General features: G+C 42.4%; 1 protein-coding gene across 1 annotated transcript; it reads left to right on the forward strand.

Moving 5' to 3' along the window:
• Positions 1–1,321: 1,321 nt before the first annotated feature.
• Positions 1,322–17,781, forward strand: tmem125a (transmembrane protein 125a). The gene is made up of 3 exons (XM_084354632.1): positions 1,322–1,668; positions 9,045–10,519; positions 16,161–17,781. Exon 3 carries the CDS (start codon positions 16,498–16,500, stop codon positions 17,194–17,196), a length of 699 nt encoding a protein of 232 aa, XP_084210758.1. The 5' UTR covers positions 1,322–1,668; positions 9,045–10,519; positions 16,161–16,497; the 3' UTR covers positions 17,197–17,781.
• Positions 17,782–22,565: the final 4,784 nt, after the last annotated feature.

Raw genomic sequence — 22,565 nt, forward strand, 5'->3', positions numbered from 1 at the left:
ATTAGAGGAAAGTTACCAGCTAGATTTGAGGAAAAAGGAAGGTTATATTTTGTTAAAACCAAAATTACGGACCTATTTTTAAATCAAGCATGAGTATGGCACTGGACCATATGTTACAGCAAACTTATTGAGGAGTCGGAGGTCTTTGGTTGCACAGCTGAGAACAAGAGTCCTTCCTCTGTCCCTTGAAGGTGGCAGATTTGAAAATATCCAGGATATCATGATGAGTTAAGAATTCCTACACTGAATGAAATGTCTGTTCAACATCTAGAAATGTTGCAGTGCACGGACGATTACAGAATAATTGAATGGTTGTTTAATTTGAATGCTTTTATGTTGGCTACTTTTGTTTGGAAAAAACATCAAGATGGTTTATTTGTTCAGTTCTATTAGTTGTCTATATGTTGCTGCTCTGGTTTCTGGTCTGTTTGTTGTTTTCACTGATAATGGTGTCTTGTAAGCCTGTTCGGGCTGGGCACATTATTTGTGCATGACACAATAATAAAATTAATCAGTCAATCATAAAAACGCAGAAATATTTATTTTTCCATTACTAAATAAACAAGCTGTTCTCAGAGGATGATAAGGTCACCAGAACACTGTTTGAAGCTAGAAAAGTGGCAGGGTCCGCCACACATGAACAAAGTAAAACAGTATGAAATGATGTTGTCCTTTAAGGTCAGATTGTTTATTCATTAATGAAAACAAAGAGTTTGTTTATTTAGTTTGTTTAGGCGTAAACAATCTGTCAGTGAAGATCTTTCTCTTCTGATTAAAATGTCTTTGTGCTCCTTTAACAGTTATGAAATAAGGAACACATAGTTTGAATAGCCATGTTGAACACATACAGGAAGACATGAATATGACAAAGCAATCTCTTTAAGCGCTCACATTTTAACATCTGCACTTCCATGAGAACTGGACAAAGTCCATCTGCTGAACATCACGTGATGTCATCAAAAGCTGCTCAACAGCCACTAAAGGGACCTTGTGCTCAGACTGTTTTATCATTTCCAAGGTCAAGAATGAACTCTTTAAATAACGAATAAAGTTTATGTGCATGTGAACCACATGTGCTGACCTTTTTGGTAATAAGTAATTGGTATGACTCAATCAATAATCACTATAGGGGGTATTGATGAGCCCTGCGTGTGGACAAATTGCATTTTTCCCGTCCCTTAGAGACCGGATGGGTTAAACCACATCTGCTCAGTAAACAGATGAGCACTCAGCCCATCGGCGGACATCATAATCACAGTGTGGCTTTTATCTCTCACCCCACACCACGTGTCATGTGCTGCGGTTCCCCACGGGGGACCCTCGGCGGTGCGGAGGTCGATCCACCGGCTCTCTGTCCCCTCCCATCGGCGTCCCCTGGCTGCCGCCGTGCGCCGCGCGGCCACACCTGCATTAAACGGGGAAAGTCCGTCCGGTGGAGAGGCAGAGCGACCGAGCGGAGGCAGGAAGAGGAGCACCTTCAGCCCGCTGCTGCCATCGCATGACTCCGGATCCCGGACTCCTTTATCCGAGAAATGAAATGAAGGCACGCAGTGGTTTGTGTTGAGACTTTTATTAGCCGTGGACACAGTCTGCTGATCGGGATTAAAGGCGGAATAGATCAGCACGATCGGAGCAGAAGAGACCGAGAGAGAGCAGCTGAGCGCACAGGTAAGACTCCATGCTCCCGAGAAACTACACACAGGAACACTCCGCTCACTTACAACTTTTTTAAAAATCAAACATCTTTTAATCTTATTTTCTTTTACACGAGCTCTTCTTGTTTTCTTTATTTTTATTTTAAACTTTTTGTGAGTAATTTTTAGGCACTAAAATGTCCCTTTTTCGGTTATTCCCCAATGAAAACAACAATGATAAACACATTTTTGATAATAACAAATGTAAAAACAATGAGCCTGTTATCAGTGAATTATAAGAGAAGAATAATCATCTGTGAATTCATGTCATCTATAATCAGGTGATATTAAATTTAGCCTAACAATTGCTGATATAGCTACAAAAAAATGTTTGTTTTTTTCTGTATTAAAAGCTAATGTATGTTAATGTATCAATTTCCTGCTGCCAAGTATGTGTTGTTGTCTTTTTCCCCTTTTATCTATTTTTCAGACAGGTTATTTGGTTATGTATCCCTTGTTTGAGTCACGTCTAACCCAATCATAGCTCTCGTGACCTTTGTGGCATCCAAAGTTTTGAGATGAAAAGCAACCTCCTGTTATTTTTAAGGACTTCCCTGAAGGCTCAATTACGACAAATGTTGACAGAATGTGCAAACACAAAAGCCGCAGTTTGTTCACCTGCTGTCCAATGTTCTTCTCTGTTTCCTTCCAGCAAATGATTATTAAATCATTTTTCTTAAGTATCAAATAAGCAGACGAGACCGTGGGTTCAGAATCACCTCTAAACACATGTATCCTCAATGTAGTTTGACTTCTAAGACTACAGGGATCTTGTTTGTGTGCTTTTCCCACTTCAATGTAATGTTCTGGACTTTCCTCATAGTGAATTTTGATGCCATTAAAAACAAGGAAGTAAGACATGTTGACATTGGGTCACACCCTAACCTTTGCACCAGGCGGGATGACGGTTAACAAGCGCGCATAATCTGCCCTGTAGATCATCAATACTCGGGGTTGCTCTCATATACAGTGAGGTCAGTTTTGCTGCATTGTGGAAAATTCATAAACCACAGCGAGAGGAAGTGTTGTCTGTATTGGAACAGATCAATACGCTGTCCATGCATGACCTCCCCTGTGCCACTTTGTTCATATGGATCTGTTGTAACTAATCTGAAGACCACGGACGAATCGTGGCAGGTCGACTGAAGTACGGAGGGTTACATGCTGTCGCTCTCACCACAACAAATAGATCTTTTAAGATGAAGTCTGACTCTTAAAAACAGGTCAGGCTGAAAACAACATGTGATAGAACTCATTAGGACGGAGCCTGAAGTCAACACAGAGCGCCGGATGAAAGAGCAGGAGGAGGAAAACAAAGTGAATGGGTCTGTAGATGACCGTGCAAAGTGGAGTTATATGAGAGCCCTGGTATAGGTGAGGTGTGTGTGTGTGGCTGTGTGTGTGTGTGTGTGTGTGTGTGTGACATGGATGCCAGACAAAGGGTGGAACAGAGAGTTGGCCAGAATCTTAAATATCCCCAAGAGGCATTTTGTTTCACAGTCAGCAGATACACAGAGTCAGGCATGTAGTGTGTCATTGACAGCAGCTGCACTGACTGTCCGCTTGTGTCCCTGAGCATAAAATGTGTCCACCTACAGCCGATGCATAATCAATTCAACTCGACCGATTCAGTGGAGGGAAAGTTGGTGAATGATTTCGTAAACATTTTTGTGTCCCTTCCTGCTCACACCCCGTCCCAATCCTGGAAGAATGACTCCTGTTCCCGTGTTGTGTTTCCATGCACTGATCAGGTGGCTGCAGCCAACAGGCAACCAGCCGCCAGAGCAGACAGGAGAGCATCACACAGAATTTTAAAAAGACGACAGAATGAACAGGATTATGTTCAAAATAAGGAAAATAATGTTGAACTGCATATTTACTGAATAAAAACTGGCCTCGGCTATCGCTCCCACTCACTTTGTTCCTATCCTGTCACAGTCACATGATAAATGGTGAAATTGACTCTCGTCCCATGGGAATCTCAGAGGAATCCCGTGACTCACAGTATTCCCCCCCAAAAACTCGCCTACCTGTCTCCAAATGCAAAACTTGTCAGGGTCTACAGCCACGCTAGCAGCTTTGTGCAGCTGTACTGTGCTGAATGCTAACAATAGTAGGCTAGCATGTTCATTGCATGACATTACCATGCTGATGTTTTGCAGGTTACCATGTTTGAAGAGAGAGCGATATGCGATATGGAATTTTTTTCAGCAGAAACTGACAACCGATAATTACCTGCTTCTAATGACCAATAATTTTATATTTTTTAATTTCAAAAGAAAGTTCCTTTCCTGATGTTAATGCAAACCAGAGGGTATCCCACAGCTCGAATTAAAACGTGTAGATTTTTTCTCTTCTCTCTGAACTCTTGTTCTTGCACTGTATTCCTCTGAATCTGTAAAAAAAAAAATTCAGACGTGCGACCACATGTTTAGCTCTCTAGTCTTCTTCTTGTCTTCTTCTTTGTGTTTATTGTTGTTATCTACAAAACTTTAAAGGTGTGTGGCTCTACTTAAGTTAATGAAAGCAATTTGGCTTCAGATTATCAGCTCTATTGAATTTCATTATTATCCTGCATCCCTACTCGCTCAATGTACAGCTGAGGCTGACTGCAAAGTCACATTTTTGCACTGATGTGGCTGGTCTACTTCTTAGCCAGGACCAGTTGACAGGCAACCAGGGAGTTATGGGTCTATAGGCCAAGTAACAGTCTCATACATAACCTCCTTTAAATAGCAATTTAGGCCCAGAAAAAGGTCCAGTGTGTTGGATTTTTGGAGGATTTATTTTCAGGAAGGGAATAGGATATTCACGATTATATTTTTATTGTGTATAATCCCTGCAACTAAGAATTTTAATGCTTTTGCTACCTTAAAATGAGCCTTTTATATCAACAGAGGAAGTGGGTCAAACCAAAAACCAAACAGTGGCCACTGTAGGGGAGTGTGAGGCGAGGAGTATTCAGCTGTACACAGTGGTGAAACAAATGAGATGCAACATGTTAATTGGTGAGCTATAGAGCGGCTGGCAGGCAGATTTTGATACCTTTGGACAATGCCAAGCTAGCTGTTTCACTCCCATTTTTGTTAAGCTAAGCTTTTCAGCTGCTGGTTCCAGCTTGTAGCTTTAGTGTACAGTTACAAGAGTGGTATCAGTCAATCAATATTAAGTGGGAAACATGCTTCTTCCAAATTTCATTTGGAATCCATTCAAAAGTTGATGCGATATTTCACCTAAAACCACAAATGTCGACCTCATGGTGGCCCAAGAGAAAGTGAGTTCTCAAGGGAACGTGAATGTCTGTACAAAACTTCATGGCAATCTCTGTGGCTAAAAATAACCAAAACCAGCAGTTCTTCAGTCTAAATGATAAGGTGCTGCTGCAGTATAGACATCATTTCAGGTAGTCAACAGGATAAGATAGACGGCCAGACGTCGAGCCAGCCATCTCATTCATTAGAATCATTATCACCAGACAGCCGATATCAAATTAGAATATACGGAATATCACCTCTGAACCCACAAGAGGAAAGGGGGGAGGGTTAAAAAAAACAAAGACTGGAGGAGAAAAAAGAAAAGAGAGCTTCTTTCCCGTCGTCAGCAGGAGTGAAGCAGAAGGGGACCAGCATGTTAATTGGTGATTTGATTAGCGTTTTAATATTGCAGCTGTGCGCGACAGAGGAAAGCAGCCGGCTGTTTTTCCAGAGGTTTTTCTTTTTGAATCAACAGTCACTTCTTCGGTGCAGGGACAGACACAGCTCACTCATTATGCACGTCATTCAGTTAATTTCCTCCTACTTACAAAAACATTGTTTTTTTGCTCTTGTTTGGTAATGGAGACTTTTTGACGGATGCAGAAATATTCATGACAGTATGAGTTGGGCCCAGCATTTAAGAGACACATTTGGCTGCTGCCATTGCAAAGGGACTGAATAGGGTCCACAGCCTGTGCTAAACTGAACTAGATTGGGCTGGGCTACATTTTTGTCAACAGCAGTGTGAGAGGAGGAAGCTAATTTAAAAAGAAGGAAATGCCATATGCCATATTCGATAACAGATGGAAATTGTGCATTTTCATGAATCATATTTTGATTATCTGAGCCTATATTGTCACTGTGTGTTTGTGTTGAGGTTTGACAATGCTGAGGAATTTTACTGAGGTTGATGAATGGGTGGATTTCAATGCCGGGAATGATGGGGGAGCAGATACAGGAGGGAACGAGGGGGTAATGACACCACAATCTCGCTGAGAAAACAGTGCAAACACCACCGCACGAGAACAGGTGCTGCGCATTGTGTGTGTGTGTGTGTGTGCTTGCATGCATTATGGCACAGGGGCTTTGAGTCAGACAGCATTACCTGGAGCCAGAGGGGGATCTGTGGCAAAGACAAGTAATCCCCCCCCTCCCACCCCATACGCACATCCCTCTCTCCGACACCAAAACGCCAGCGCAGACAGCAGACGGGAGAGATAAGAAGTTAGCCAGATAAAGGAGCACTGGTGGTGAGACAGATGAGGAGAGAAGCGAGGTATAGAACAAAGTAAGGAAGGTGTGGGAGGGTGGGGAGATAAGGAGGGAGAACAGATGGGGATGTCTGTGTGTGTGTGTATGTGTGTTTGTATGTGGATAAGGTGTCAGGGGGGCAGGTCTTGGCTGGTTGTGGCGGTCGGTGTGATGCTGTGCCATAAGCTGAGAAATGAGCTCGCTCAGAACAGGTGGAATTAAACCAGGAGCCAGAGAGTAAGAGGGAGGGGTTGACGTGAGTTGAAATAGGGATCAACCAATGTGGCTTCTTCAGGGCCAACACAGGTGATGAGCAATCAGAAACTGATTTCTGATCTCAGTGTCAACATTTAGAATAACCAGTGATGGAATGTAACTTGCCACAGTTTCCTCAAGTAATGTACTTTTGTACACTTTTGAGGTACTTTACTTGAGTACTTCAATGTTCTGCTACTTTATACTTCCACCCCTCTACATTTATTTCATAACTTTAGTTATTAGTTATTTTGCAGTTTCAGATTATTAAGAGTTGTTAGACTATTACTTGTGATGTGTAACCAGTCAGATAGTATCATGGGCGGAACATTGAGTGAGAACCACAGCGTGTTGACTACAGACAGACAGAGAGAGGATGCTGCATCAGAGCCAAAATTTAAAATTAATTTATTGTGCTGGCAATTAGACACAATAAACAACGCTAACTGAAAAATGCTGAATATCTGCCCCAATAATTGGCCAGACCAATAATCATATCCCTTACATGCTCACAGTTACAACACTGATGCTGAATGTTTGCCTTGTTAAGTATTTTTAGCATGCTAACAGCTACTAATAAACACCGAAGATAAAGTACAGCTGAGGCTCAGGGAATGACATGTGTTTAGATTTGGTCATAAACCAGATTAGTTGTAACTTAATGATGGAGCTTAATGAAGAAGTCAGAGGATCCCCAAAGTGATTATAATTCATCCTGAGGGGAACATGAATGTCCATATTTCTTGGCAATCATCCCACAGTTGTCCAGGCAGAAACCATGAACTGTATATAAAGATGGACAACGCCTCTCCAGCTCTTGTCACTGTGTAAAACTGAAGACAAATACATCGATACATTTATGAAAGAACTAGATAGTGAATTTAAAGATGGTGCCTTTTCACTCCAATCAAAAGTTTCTAGCCTCAAGGTCTACTTCCTGTTTCTGCAGCCAACTGAATACACATAGCAGACTTTATCCAGCTGGCCCTGCCCGTGAGTTCTGGCTTGGCCCATAGACTTTACATTGAGAGATATGACCGATTTTTAAATTGCTTTGTTTGGCTCAAGGAAAGGTTTACAAATATGAAACCTCCATGGATCAAAAATTGATAAGAGTCATAATGGACCCTGTCCTGTCAACAGTTTTACAGACCTCTCTTTTATGATGGTGGTCTATGGGGAAAATGTTATTTTTAGCTGCAATATCATGAGTGACCACTGTGCAAATTTGAAAACAAGGCTGACAGCCAGGTCTAAATAGTGGATTCATGCCAAAATATGCCAGATATGAACGCTGCCATCTTGTGCAGGTGAAGTCTTTTGGAGTCTGCACAGTAGTGCTCACTCATTGGAGCCACAGTAGTAAAATCCCAACCGTTGAGGCACCCGACTCAATCCTGAGCAGGGGTTTGCTGTCAATCATGACATCACGTCCTCTTTACTGTATATAGCACTAAGTAACTGATTAAAACCAAACTTATCAGAAAAAGGAACAATGTACCCTCAATCAAACAATCAGTACACACGGTCACTTTTATTGCTCTTTTAATACGGTCTTGCTTTATTTTACACTTATTGTCTTTGCACAACAACAATACACCCTTGCTGCCTTTACATTCAGCAATCATACTTGTGTCTCGTGTACCTACATGTATAGATAGTATATACACATGCACCTTATCCCTGCTGTCCAATATTTTTGATTCTGTATACTCCGTTTTTCTTTATCGTCATCATCATCATCATCATCATCATCATCATCATCATCATCATCACTGTATCATGTCTATAGTGGAGTATCATGTCTAAAGGTGTACTTGTACAACCGGAGTGACAATAAACATCTTGAATCTTGAATTTAACATATGTCAGCATTATAAGAACAACCTATAATGAAAGAAACAATCTTTTGGAAAAACTCAACGTGTACTTTGAGTTTTGTGTGGCCCACATCCCATCTGCTAACATGGAGGGGCCGGTGTTTATGGCCTATACTTCAGCCACCACAGAGCTTCACTTTTGGGGAGTTGTCATGTCGCCCACCTTTATTAAAAGTCAGCGCTCAAACAAAAAAATATCAACCTAATGTTAAGTCAGGGAATGCCCAAAGTCATTAGGTTGTATCCTCTGGTGACCATGAATGCTTCTACAGAATTTCATGACAATCCATCCAACAGTTGTAAAGAGATTTCACCCTAGACCAAAGTGGTACACTGACCAACAAGTAATGCCTTTTGTAAAGTCCTGCCAGCAACATGTCTAAAAAGAAATCATTTGTTTGTGACGTAACTGACTATGGGTGCTTACAGATTTAAATGATTCCACTCAAGGGGCGCATCTGTGTATTCCCTCCCTTCCTAAAGTTTAAGTGGCTCTCATTTTGATTGAGCTCGTAATTGAAATGATACGGTGACAGACAATAGTCATACATTAGTCTCTAGAGATGAAGCATGTTTGAGATTTGAACAAAGTGATGATGTTGCAGCTGGACGGATTGAGGTAAGTCCTGCTACAGTGAGCCATGGGCTGACTTTACAGTACAGTATGTGCAGCTGATGTAAAGGCCTTTCTTCCTCTCTTCCTGTCTTAGGTTTTCCCTCGTGATCCCTGACAGAGCGAGGACAGTGACACTGACTCGGCCATTGTCTGCTCACTGTTTCCTGACAGAGTGAGGCTCCCTGGGTGTCTCTGCTGTCCATTGTGATTGTGGAGAAGAAAGAAAGATCCAGCTTGTGTGCATAAAGACCTATTCAGCATCATTTCTCTTTGCCAGCCACACTTGCATCCCCACGAACAGCAAATGAAGTCTCAGCACTATCCCTAGCCCGGAGCCCATCCCTCCATACCCAGCCCCCTCTCCTCTAACCCCCCAATCCCTATCCCACTCTCCCCAGCCCCAGCTTCAGCCTCAGCCCTCTGCCCCATTCGGAGTCCCAGATGACAGCTCTGAAACATCCGTTACCCTCCCACTCCACACGAGCCTTCTTTCCTCTCTCTCCAGCCCCCGTGGCGCTTGGCACCAATGCCCATCACATAGACAGATGGAGCCAACCCTGACCCCTCTCCTCGCCCGTGGGGACGCCAAGAGAATCAACGCCTGACTAGAGGAGGGGGGGTGTATGTGTCAGCGTGTGTGTGGGGGGAGACAGGAAGGAGAGCGTAGGAGAGTATTGCTTTGTCACCACGGCAACACATCGCCTTGTCTCCCGTGGACTCCCCTTCAGACCAGCCCAAGGCCCTCGGATAAATACACACAGCAGGAAATTCAGCAGCAGGACCACAAGGACCCCCCCAACCCCCCAAATTTTGCCTGATATATTTTTTGCTTTGGCTATTTGGCAGAGTTATCTCGTTCCATGTTTGTGTGGAGAGAAGATGTGCATTGATAAGATTCTGAATAAAGGAAACACCATGTTTGAAGGAAACAGGAAACCACAAGAAGACTGATTTACAAGGGAGGACAGCCCCTCAGTCGGCTAAGTTTTCTAAACACCGCAAAAGTTTCATTCTGAGCGTCGCACTTCCTTTTCCCCCCTGGCATCTGTGATCTAAATGACAGTAAGAAGAACTGCAATCGCCTGGCAAAAATATTGACATTTTTACTAGCAAATCAATACTTGGGAAGGTTTATTTTTTTTTACAGCAGGAAAGCCACTTTTTTTTCTTCCTGCTTCCCAAATCTGAAGAAAGGAGAAGAAGCTTTTTCCTGACAGCAAAACGCAAATACATGCGGGACTTCCTTGGGCGAGCATCTATGCCTTTATCTAAGCTGTAACTGCTAACTGCCCCAACATCCACCTCGTGTCAAGGGCATTTACAGTTTCATTCTTCTGACTGAGAATCCCACCAAGACACAAGATTTCAGTTGCCCCACTTTCGCTGGATGTTGTTGCCGTCTTCTAACCCACACTGCTGACCACCGTTCTTGATTAGCATAGAATGTGAGACAACCAATTTTAAGAGAACCACGAATCAACAATAAAATGAGACACTAATGGCTGGTGAAATGAATTCAGCGGGCTGACATAACAGAGGGGGGAATACCGGAGTCCCAAAGCTACCCAGGTAATTGGAGTGCAGTATAGTGTTTTTTACTCCAAAGCACAGCTCCTCTGGCGACCTTGCAGGCTGAAAACTAAGAGGAGGCACATACAGAAAGTGGGAAAGAGAGAAAACGATACTCAATGTCCAAGGTTTTTGATGATATTATGATATTTCCATCATTTATCTCGTGCATTTGCATTACACAGACTATTTGGACGGTTAGCGTCAGCCTGTCTTCAGTCACTTTAGGTTCGACTGCGGGGCTGAGCGACCGGGACATTCTTATTATTCCCGTCACTTAAAAGAAACCCATTTAGGATTATCTTCAGATACAGCACCCATTTCAAATAAATTGTGATAATGATCATGGGTGCAGCTTTCTATAGCCTCTGTGAGACACTTCAGACAGAGGAATATGCTGATATAGCGTCTGTTTTTGTTGGCTAAGTTACTGTCAGATACAAGCGTCGATCCAAAATTTCCTAATTGGGCCGAATGGAGGTATAAAGTGGATCATCAATAATGCTTTTCAACGCATTCATTCTTTTACAGTAGCACGTCAGCGGATATATGTCAGCGCATATTTTATGAATAGACGCAAAGAACATTGTGGGAGTTGTGTGAAAATTCACAGCTGAGGTGTGAATATTCATTGTCAGACATAATGTACGAGAGGTTTTCAGTGTACAGGTGTAGAGGAGATGTTTTTATTCTTCACCAACGACGCCCTTAGAATGTGCGACAACAACAATTGTGCATGTTACACTCGCGAGATAGGTCTGATAAAATCTTAGCTGTCAGACTGTATGATATCAATTGATGTCAGATTGTGCGATGAATGCACGGTGAATCAGAGATATCATAGACTGTATAAATTATCAACGGAGCTTTCTGGTCTGAAAAGTGAAGCCAACACTTAAATGTTTCTGATGACCTGCAGGGGGCCAACTCCACTGGTTTCAAAAAGAAGTCTGATTTGTATGTAAGCTTATGAGAAAATGTCCCTTCTTCTCACTTGACACTAGTTTCTGGTCTCCTTTAATACAGCATGATGTTCATTTTGTAAATCGTGGTCCCGATTACAGTTAAATCAGGAAAGACTAGTGAATGAAGTGAAGAAAATGTTTATTACAGCAGAGAATACGTAATAATGAGTCTCGTTAGAAGGTCTGTGGCACTTAGACTCTACAGGAAGATTTTGTGATTCAAGGGCGTCTGCCCTGAGCAGCAGCAAGAAGAATCCCCCCATGGAGCCCAGACACCGTGGTGGTGATGGTTGATGACTCTTCTGAGACAAGAGGGCTGATGAATCTGGTGAAACTGCGTCAACTAGGCAGTCATGGAGGTGGAGGGCGCATGATAAACAGCAGCATGAATGAACTAGTGGCTGGAGACAATCGTATTTAAAAGGACAGCAGCGAGGTGATAGGCTAACAGTGAAGGTGTGTCGTTGTAATATTAGACGGTTGTGCCCGGCTGATGTGAGCAGCTGATATGAATTGACGGCCCCTAGATGATGACAATCATGAGTGAGCATGAGTGAGAGGAGTGAATGAAAGGATGGTATGAGAAATAAACTAAGGACTGAGCACGCGAAAGAGTAGTCTTCCTGTCTGAGAACCAGCAGCTTTTGAATCACAAGGCAGCCACGTCCTAAATCATACCCTGCCTTCTCAATTATTTTAATGAAGCTCTAGCGAAAGTTCAGTCAGATCTTATCAGGATGTTCTTCACAGCTCCACCCTCTCATCCAAATTTTGGTCACTTCTGGCTCCAAAAACCTAAAACGGCAACGTAGTGCGCTGCCAAACTGTAGGCCTCAAAATGACATACCACACACTTATGAAGTAAAAGAGAGCAGAGGCACGTCATCAGCTCCAGTCATCAGTCTGCATCACCACAACTCCACACAAGGTTTCTTTTTGTCTATCAACTATTATCTTTGTGCGTGTGTTTATTGCTCTTTGGTTGTTTGCAGAAGTGGCCAGTAGAAGTAATCACATTGTGAGTGCCTGAAGGTCTATTCACACAGGACTAGTATGAGCAGGGGACCTCATGTGATTTTGTGACTAATATTATCACATGACCTCTTTTTTAGAAATAAGGTAGCTGATATGAGGTGGAACTTACAGACATGGCAGAGGATTAAGATCACAGACGTCCTCCACAATTATAACAAATTACTGGACGTCCCCCAGGTGATACTAGTCCTGTGTGAATAAGGCTTAAGTTAGGAAGATTTTACCAGGTCTCTCACGATTGTCAGCCCATGACCATGCAGTGTAAACACGCCCTCAGGGACTCTACTTCCAGATTGCCAGAATGCTGTGGTCTTCGGAAAAACTGAGTCATGTGAAGTTGAGTAAATTGTTTGCGTCTCTGTACCTGTTTCTTTTTTATGACTTAAAAGGAGGCCAGTGGAGAGTGAAGCAGTGAGTCAGTGCTTTTGTAAAGATATTTATGAGGCCAATATGACACAGCTGATATGACAGAGTCTAGAGGTCATATAAGTGATAAAAGAGGAAAGGCAGACATCGTCCAGCAGTTCTTTGTGTGTATGTGTCTGTGGGGATCAGAGTGTGAGAAACACAACACAGAGAGAGATATACTTGTGTCGTTAAGGCTTCGATTTCATCTTATGGTCTTTGTTGCGTGCCATCGCCTCCCGCTCGATCACCCGTTTGTGTCCCTGCTTCACTTTACTGTGAGCCACTGTATCTAATGAAACAGAAAATAAGCTTTCATGAGCGTGCGCTGTATAATGGACGGGGATGTTTCCAAAATCTAAATAAGACAAAGAGGTGGATAGTGGTGGAGGGCCACATATATTGTTTTTGTCACCTTTACACCTTTTGGCGCCTCAACTGCAAACACAGAAAACATACAGACACACACCGCGATTACTGTGCTATTTCTGAGGCGCTACCTGTCAGTGACACTGAGCGCGAACCATCTGGGATTAATTAGTGATTTAACAAACACACGCCCACACACACACACATGCACGCACATACAGCGCATACATGGACCTTCATCTTTGTCTTTCTGTGTGAAACATACACAATCACATCACAAATTACTAAACACATGCCAACACGTTTCATATCTTCACCCACTTATTTACCCTTGTTTACTCCTGCATAACAAGCACACACACGCACACGTACACACAATCTCCCATCAGATACAGGATGTGAAAAGCTTCCAGAACAGCATGCTGCCAATAAACACCCCTCCTTCTCTGCTGTAATTACCTCACCCTTCATTTCACACCTTGCGTATGCACCTCGTACCTCCACGTGTCACGGTGTCACTGCTCCGCCTCAGCACAAGGCGATACCTGTCCGCCGTAATGGGAAATGTGATCTTGCATTTAGTTTGTAGTCTTTTCCAAACAGGTGGAAAAAGATGCGATCAAAATTTGTTTCTGTCGCTGCACATAAACTGGTTTGTTGACGTGTCAAAGGTTTTTAAAAAAAAACAACTTTCCTGTCTGAATTTGAGCTTGTGTTCTGCGTGTTCAGATTGACATTTTTTTTGTTTCAAATTTTGCAAAGCAGCGTTTTGTTAGCGAAATCTGCAGCTGGCGAGGACAAACTGTAACTCCTGTCAGCTTGTGTCGGGGCGCGTGGGCTTGTGCCGCGCACTGCTGACTTTGATAGAAATAAAGCCGCTGACAGGTTTTAAAAGACAAGCTGTCGACAGTCATAACCTTGGTTGTTTGTTTCTGTGTGTGTGTGTGTGTGTGTGTGCTGTTTATGTTTACACGAGTGTGTTATGGGGGTGTGATGAGGTCACAAACTACAGACAGGTTAAATATGCTGAGGTAAGGGAAAGAATGAAGGAGGAGAGGAGGAGAATGGAGCAGGATATGTATAAAAAAGATTTGCATGTATATTAAGAATATTTATCACTTATGTGGTAAAACATATACAACAACACAGTATAGACACACACAAGAAGGTTAATTAGACTTGAAGTATTAGAGAGAAGGATTCATTCAGTGAGCTTGTGTGGGTGTGTGTTTGGGAGGATGCGAGAGAGAAAATTTACATTTCTGCATTAGCTCTTTGATTGTGTGTGTGTGTGTGTGCGTGTGTGTGTGTATGGGCATTGTTTATTCTATCGGCAGCTGATGCTTGTTTTATCCAGCCACCTCGGTAGTGGCAACTCATTAGCATAGTGATAATGAGAGATAGAAAAGGTTGCCAGTGTCAGCACACCAAGTTTTTCACACAGTCAAACCAGCAAGTTTGGATGTTGAGAGAAACTGTGTGTGCGCGCGCCCACGTGTGCATGCACATCTTTGATCTGATGGATTTTTATCCACCACGCACTGCAAAAATACAAAAACTGAGAATCTTAAAGAGTAACTTGACACCAAGCTGCGTAGTTCTGCTTCACTGACCTGTCTTTGTTCAGAGAGCCTTGAACGGTCAGAACAAAGAGGGTTTGAGCTCCAAATTTCAGTTCTCATGTAAAGCCAGTCTCTGTGTAACTTGATGTAACTGAGCTCTGCTAGACAGCACTGAAACTGGTTAGTCAAAGAACTCCTAGACTTGGTGTTGTGCTTTAAGGAAGGATGGGCAGGAAGTCTGCATCTTCCCCTGTGATGTCATTTCCTGTCTCCTTTAGACTATGATGGAGTGGTGTAGCAATGACTAAAGATGATTTTTGTAGGCTAACCCGACGTTAACATCACCCTGGTTCCCTCAACAATAAGCTTGGATTTTGGAATATTGCCGAAAATAAGCTCTGTGGCAAACACAAGTTTATGATACTTATTGATTTTGTTCAGCAAGATAATCTTCACAGATGAACACCACTTTGATTTTTGAAGCGTAAATTAAATTGCTAATAGTTAGACTACAAACGGACTATAGTGCGGTTGCATGACTTGAATGTCACCACCACTAAGCGTCTTACTACAAAGTTACCATACATGTTTTATATAAATTGATCAATCTACAAGTTCTAAAGTTAGAGAAAGAATCATTTGTGACGAAAGTCTGCCTGTAAAGACGGATTAGTGAGTAGCTAAGTCTCCATGTTGGGTGTGATGACGTTTAATGTCCGTGTCAAGCTCTGTAGTCTCATTTAGCCGCTTGTTAGAAAGCACAGCATGTCATAAATATCTTAAGCCTGTGGTAACCTCAGACCTTATTTCGGGCATTTCACCGAAAACTTATCCAATAAACCCATTGACTTTGCCATGGATACCATTTCCATCCTGGGAAAAAAATATTGCATACTCGTGACTAATACAGAAAGCCTGCCAAAGTCTCCCCAGCACGCTATAAAAGATCAACAAGTTAATTTAGCACAACAGCTAGCTAGCTACCTTGTTTGCCAAATGCACTATTTATATCATGTGTCCAATTTAGCATCATTTTTTTTACATCCTCTTGTTACATTTCTGAGTAGCATTTAAATGAGTCACAACACCGGCATGCTCACAGATGGGACATATTAAAATGAATTTCCTAATTTGTGTAAAGTTCTGAACTTAACAGAACAAACAACTTAAATCTGGACATGAATCTTAAGAATGAAGGACACAACTATCAGGAAATAATGCTACACTACCGTATATATATGGCAGATAGAATCACTGTACAAACCCTGTTACATCTAACTTATATCTGTCTGTCTTTTCTTCCAGACTAGAACTTCTGTGGATGTTTGGATTCTTTGCTTTGGATGTTGAAGCTATAAGGAAGATCCAGTTCATGAGAGCTTAATCATTTGGGACCACAAGACCAAGACATCATCAGTTTAGAACAAGATAAAGGTGGAAAACTACAATACACTGAGCTCAGTCAAGTACATTTGGTGTATTACATCCGTTTCTTTTGTATCATTGCCACCAGCTTCCTGCTGGTGCTGACACTCTCACAGTAACTGTTGGTGAGTGAGATAAGGACGTAAAGGATTATCACGTGGATTCTGTCTTCTCTGGGGGTGGCGGCCTTATTCCAAAGGGTGGCAGTGGTATCAGGATGCCTGAACTGGACAACTTTGCCCCCCTGGGGGCTCCCAGAGGCTCTGAGCCTGCCCTGAATAGTCCAGCAGACCCACTTCGGATCCAGCATGGCATCCTGGAGGAGCAGGTGGAGCTGTGGTGGTTCAGAGATCCTGGGAAGTCTCTGCTTTGCTACTGCGTGGCTGTTCTTCTAATCCTGGGATGCGGACTTGGCGGCGTCGGCCTTCTATCCACCACCACCAGCGTGTCAAGCGAATGGCGGCTGGGTGTAGGCACGGCCCTCTGCCTGCTGGCCCTGGGAGTCCTGCTGAAACAACTGCTCAGCTCGGCTGTGCAGGACATGAATTGCATTCGAAGCCGGCAGCGGATCAACATGCTAAAGAGTGGCGGTTTATCGGACCTCCTTGTGGTTATGATTACTGGCTTGTCACTGTTGATCTGTGGAGGGGTCCTACTACATCTGGCCCTGGTTAACCACATGCCGAAGCCCGGTCAAGCCCTTAATGACATGTACATCTCTGGAGTGGTTCTGCTGGCTGGAGGGGGGGCAGCTGTTGTGGGCGTTGGAATATACTCTGTTGTTGTGCTCCTGCTTGAAAGGACAAGGCACGGACGAAGGCTGTTGGACCGGGTTTTGAATATCTTCACTGTTTCCGGACACATGGACCGTCAGGCTCGGAGAGAGACTACCTCCAGTCTGGCTAATCTCATATGAGATGTAAGACTCTCTAACATTTAGCCTCAACTAAATTAGAGCGGGCTTTATACCCAAACATTACAATAAATCTGATTAGACAGGATTCATCTCTTCCATGCTTCAGCTCTGTCGCCAGCTGATTAAACTATATGCGGTAAAATGAGTTGAACTTGTAATATCTGCTTGGTGAAGATGTTAGCAATAAGCAATCAAATCTCAGACACAGGTTGAACGTCCCAGTTCAGATTTTTTTTCCTTGTGACCAGGCACAAATTGCTCTGGCATATCATTCACAGTACAAATGAGTGGTATTTGAAAGTTTAATCAGCATTTAATTCATGTTCTGTAACTTTTACTCCATTCACACAGGACAGATGCCAAAATGCTCGTGCCTAAGGCAGTTTGGCAGAGACAGTAAGCAGGGCACCAACAAAAAGCATGGAAAAGAAGTAAAAACAAAACTTGACTCAAGTGGTATTTAGGGAGATCCGGTGGAATGAAAAGCACACATAGTAGCTGAAACACATCTAAAACTAAAGGGAGAAGTGTTGGTTCACAAACAGAAGGGAGGTCTTTTGATGTTATTGTCATTGGATAGGTGCAGCATTCGAACACAAAGGCCTGTGGTGTAAGCACAGCTTAAAATGAAATGACTCATTTCATTTGTATATAAAGCTCTTCTCCATGTGATGTTTAAAATTAAAGTTGTAAAGGAATTATGCCTGCACAGATGAAGAGACAGCAACCCATCTTGTTGTCACAAGGGTCGTATATAAATTGGTCTTTCACATATTTAAGATAATGCATTTGTCAAGGTGTCCTTGGGACACACATCTGACCACCACTGTAAGATACATGGATAAGAGAACCAGCTGAAAGGCAACAACTGAAATGGACGATACATAATGACTGATAGAAGAGAACATACAGCATACACCGAACATCTTTTTAATTTGTTTTTGTTCAATGCACCACCCTCAATCTGTCTGCGTTCACATGAAGAGACAAACTGGGTCAACGGGTGAAACTCCGGCTAATTTAAATGACTTCTTCTGATCCCATTTAATAATTTGACATAATACATGCAGTGGGACTGTGGTGTTTGTGACAGACCCTGTCAGAACCTCAATGTAACATTTGTCTGTGTATGATACAAGACAACATGATTGTTGGAGAATTATATCACAGCACTTCAGAATGTATAAATTATTTGTGTTTTTGCGCATCAACACATTGTCTTAACTGTTAATCCTGCAGCACTTTGTTTCCCTTAAACCTGCTTTAATTTATATTTTTATATTAACATTGATACAAATTACTCTGTGTAATGTAAAATGGTCATCCATTGTGCTGAAATCATGAAACACCAATCGCCTCAGCTCTGTTGATCTCATTAGCCTCTTGGCTTATTGTTCTATCATTTGTTTGAACATTTCAGCCATAAAGCTCTGATAAACTCCACTGTACACCACCTAGGCTACCTACAACCAACATGCATACAATGTGGCTGATAAGCTACCTAGCATCCTGATAACTAATGATCCAGATTTCCCTCAAGGAGTTGGTGGGTACCAAATCAGAGCTGAAGAGACAATAAACAGCTACTGGACTTCATCAGAAACAGAACTCTATATAAATGCCAGTGTGTCTGCTTTGTTGGTCGACGTCCATCAAGGCTATTTCATGCCATCTAGTCTGCTCCCAGAGCAGTGGACAGACATGTCACCAACTCTTGTTATTTCAAAAAGAGGTGTTTTTCCGACAAGTTGCAGATACCCGAACTGCAGTGGACACAAGCCAGCAGTGAACAGTCATAAATCAACGAAAACAAATAAATGTATTTCCCAAAGCGTTTAACTATTTCTTTCAACTAAATGTTTGTTTATGTTGCAACTTTACGTCTGTTTAGGTTAAATTCTCTTTTTCTTTTGTCACAACGCTGTGCTTATGGTCTGGTTAGGTTTAGGCACACAAACCATTTGGTTAGGGTTAGGAAAACATTGTTTGGCTTAAAATATATTTTGGTCACCTTCCTGACCTTCCTGTAAAAATTAGCTGGTTTTGGTGGCAACAAAATGGCTTAAAATGTCCCTAAATATCCCTCAAAATATTCAGTGGTGTGACTTGGCTGTTTGCCAGCCTTGTCGGCATGTAATAGCACCACCTCCACCTCTTGGATTATTCTGGGACAGCCATGTTACATTAATGACATCAAACAATCTTAATGAACATCTGAAAATGCTTGTGGCTGTGTGTCAGCTTGATCTAATGCCCCTTGGTGACTAAAAGTTGATTAGTGCAGCTTTGAGCTAGCTAGCAAAAGAGCAAGATGAAGGTTTTATTGCACTGTAGACATGGCAAAGTTTGGACAGTGTTATATTTTAACCAATTTTGGTCACATTTGGCGCACATTCACAGAAGATGGTTACCTGAGCCAAACTCTGAGGTTGAATCAGCAGCACATTGACTCTGAGTTAGGTTATATTGGTAGCATATTTTTTAATGAAAGTATCTTCCCTGCAGCACTTTAGTGAAAGAAAGAAGGGTGGACATTATTTGATTTTTATAAATCTGATCTATTTAAGGATCATGTTGAATAAGCCCAGTTATCTCTCTGATTATGACTCATGACTTACAAACAGTGTGGCTTTAATTTTAGAGTGAGGCTGACAATTGTGGTCCGAGCACTTGTGATTTATTGGATGCATTATTGTCTCAGATAACAGCTCGTTATCATCCCTCGCAAAGCAGAAAAGGAGAAATAACTGTTAGGGGAAGAAACTCAGTGAAATTAAATCCATTATATCAGAGTTGCCTGTGATAGAATTTCACTGCACTTGCAAAAGATTGAACTAGATTGTCAATATGCTTCATCATCTTTAGGTAATAATACCTGACCCTGGAGTACAATATGCTGTTATTGCTGTATTATTATTAAGTCTCATTTGATTCCAGGAGTTCTAAAACATTCACTTCAAAGCAAAAATGTCCCTTTCTGTTAGAGAAAACACTTTCAAGAAAAACTGCATAGTGGCATATGAAAGTTGTTTTTTTTGTTTCTAAAATGTGTCCAAAGCCTTTGAGAGTCATTCCTCACATTGCCCTGCGGAAGAGCCTCAGAAAAAGGTCCTGCATTGTGTCTCGATGGTGTGTGTGTGTGCGTGTGTGTGTGTCAGTGACGCCTCTTTATCTTTCTGCACATACCCACAGCCTATTGCCTTGAGACAAAAGGGGTCACACAGTTAAACATTGTTGGAGTGATGACGGACAGCAAACTGAAGGCACAATGCACAAGGCAGCGGTCTGCAGGGGCTGGTATAGACTAGCACCACTCTCTCTAACAAACACACATACACACACAGAGAGAAAAAAAACAAGGTTCATGCTGCATTTTTACAACACCCGCAGAAATCCTGTAATCCTTACTTACATGAATCTTTCTTTTGACCTACAGTATAAAGGCGCAGTGTCAGGTTGTGTTTTCATGCATGACAGCAAGAAGAGGTGCGCAGACAGAAGAGAGGCATGTCTGATACTGAGGAGAGAGGAGTGTGTGGGAGGAGAGGATTTCAGAGCTTTTCTGTCAGGCCGAGACAGGGAAAAGATTGGAACACAAACAATTCAAACCAGACAAAATGTCTTCTGCTAGAACTTATTGTGAGCCCAAATGAAAATAAACTATATTTTTACAAAATGAAAGTATATTTTTAGTATAAGAAGTATGTTCAAAATGTGTACAAGTATATTTGTACCGTAGGCTATGGCAGCATACCTGTGATAGACTTTAAAACTGAACTTTGACTTTTCTAATGTGTATAGTTTGGCTGGCATTCATCAGCTGTAGGTGTAGTCTTAATTAATTATTAAACATAAATTAAATTGATCTGTTTAAAGTGAGCTTGACTGGAATGATCCTGTTTGAGTTATCTACTGTTTAGCACTCATAATGGCGGATTTGAATCACATGTAAGCTTTCAATGCAAGCTAAAGTCAAACAAGCATGATCCCTCCTTTATGGTAAGCTGAACAAACTTGCAGCTGGATGTAGCTTCATATTTAGCATACAGACATGAGAGTGGTACCAACATTTTAAACTATTCTTATAACAGTGTTACACTTCAATGCATCAAAACAACTTTACAGCTCTTAAACTTTTATATACGTTAGAAGAAGTGAAGTTAACTATAACACTGTCTGTCAGTGTTTCCAAGTGAAGACGAGTGGATCATTTCCTTTTTCCACAGAGTAGCATCTTCGAAAAACACATGACAAAATGTGAGTTCAGTCATTAAAGCAACATTATGTAGAAATTGGCATTTTGTGCAATTTGGCACCCTCCACAGTTTCTGAGTGCTGCACCACTGTCGTAAATACAAATCTCATTTGTCAGACATAATGTAGGGGCTAACTACAAACAAAACTCATGACATCATAACAGTGTTTTGTGTTGAAAACTTGTTTCTTGAAGTAAATGGAGATAAAGTTTTAGCTGAAGTCCAGGAGCAGGACCACACCTCAATCACTCCCCTTCCTGTCATGTGCCCGTGTAAATCTCACCATGCTTCATGCCTGTCTGTTCTCGTCTCTCCTGCACCGAACATCGGCCCCTGTCGCTCGTAAGAAAACCACATCGCAGTCTCTAGTCATTCAAACTTGGACTCACCCGTGGATTGTCCAACATGGACCTCATGTCCCTCAGCCCCTCCGACAAGGACCTCTTCAGCTCAGCTCCAGTCTCCCTTAATTTCAGTCTGCATCAAGGCCCAGAAGCCAACGGTACCACAGTTGCTCCAGAAACCCCGCTCCCCACGTCCTCCAGTTCAGAAAACAGGACCCCAGATTGCCAGCATCCAACCATTCGGTTAGTGGCATCCATTCCTCCGTAATTCCTCTCTTCACTCTCTTCAGCTATAAGCAGACTCTTCTGATCATTCTCCTCACTTTCCAGTTCCACTCAGGGAGGCCACCACCAGAAGAGCGAACAATGAGGTAATTCCTCCCTCTGCAACTCCTGCGCATCTCCACACCGCACTCAGGGCCAACAGTTACACTCACAAGCTCCAGTCAGATCTCCCGACGATTCACTTCTGTCCGACTGGATGGTGGCAGGCCTCCTGAGAGTGTTAAAAGAAAGAGGGATCATCCATCACTGCTCCGGTAACAAAGTAAAACTTTTCCAACTCCTTACAAACTCTTCCACACAACAAAGAGTTGTATATCATAAGACCCTCACTCAGGTAGATGCTGCAGGAGTGCACTCATGCGTGATGTCATCGCGCTCTCCGTAGCGCCTCCCAGGTTGCCAGCCCTGCTCCATACTATCCCCCATTCCCTCTAATAACTATTCCGAGTCACACCACATGAAATGTGATCAATGACACCGGGTT

Source organism: Pagrus pagrus (genome assembly GCF_965226575.1).
Source record: "Pagrus pagrus genome assembly, chromosome: 6".
Lineage (NCBI taxonomy): Eukaryota > Metazoa > Chordata > Actinopteri > Spariformes > Sparidae > Pagrus > Pagrus pagrus.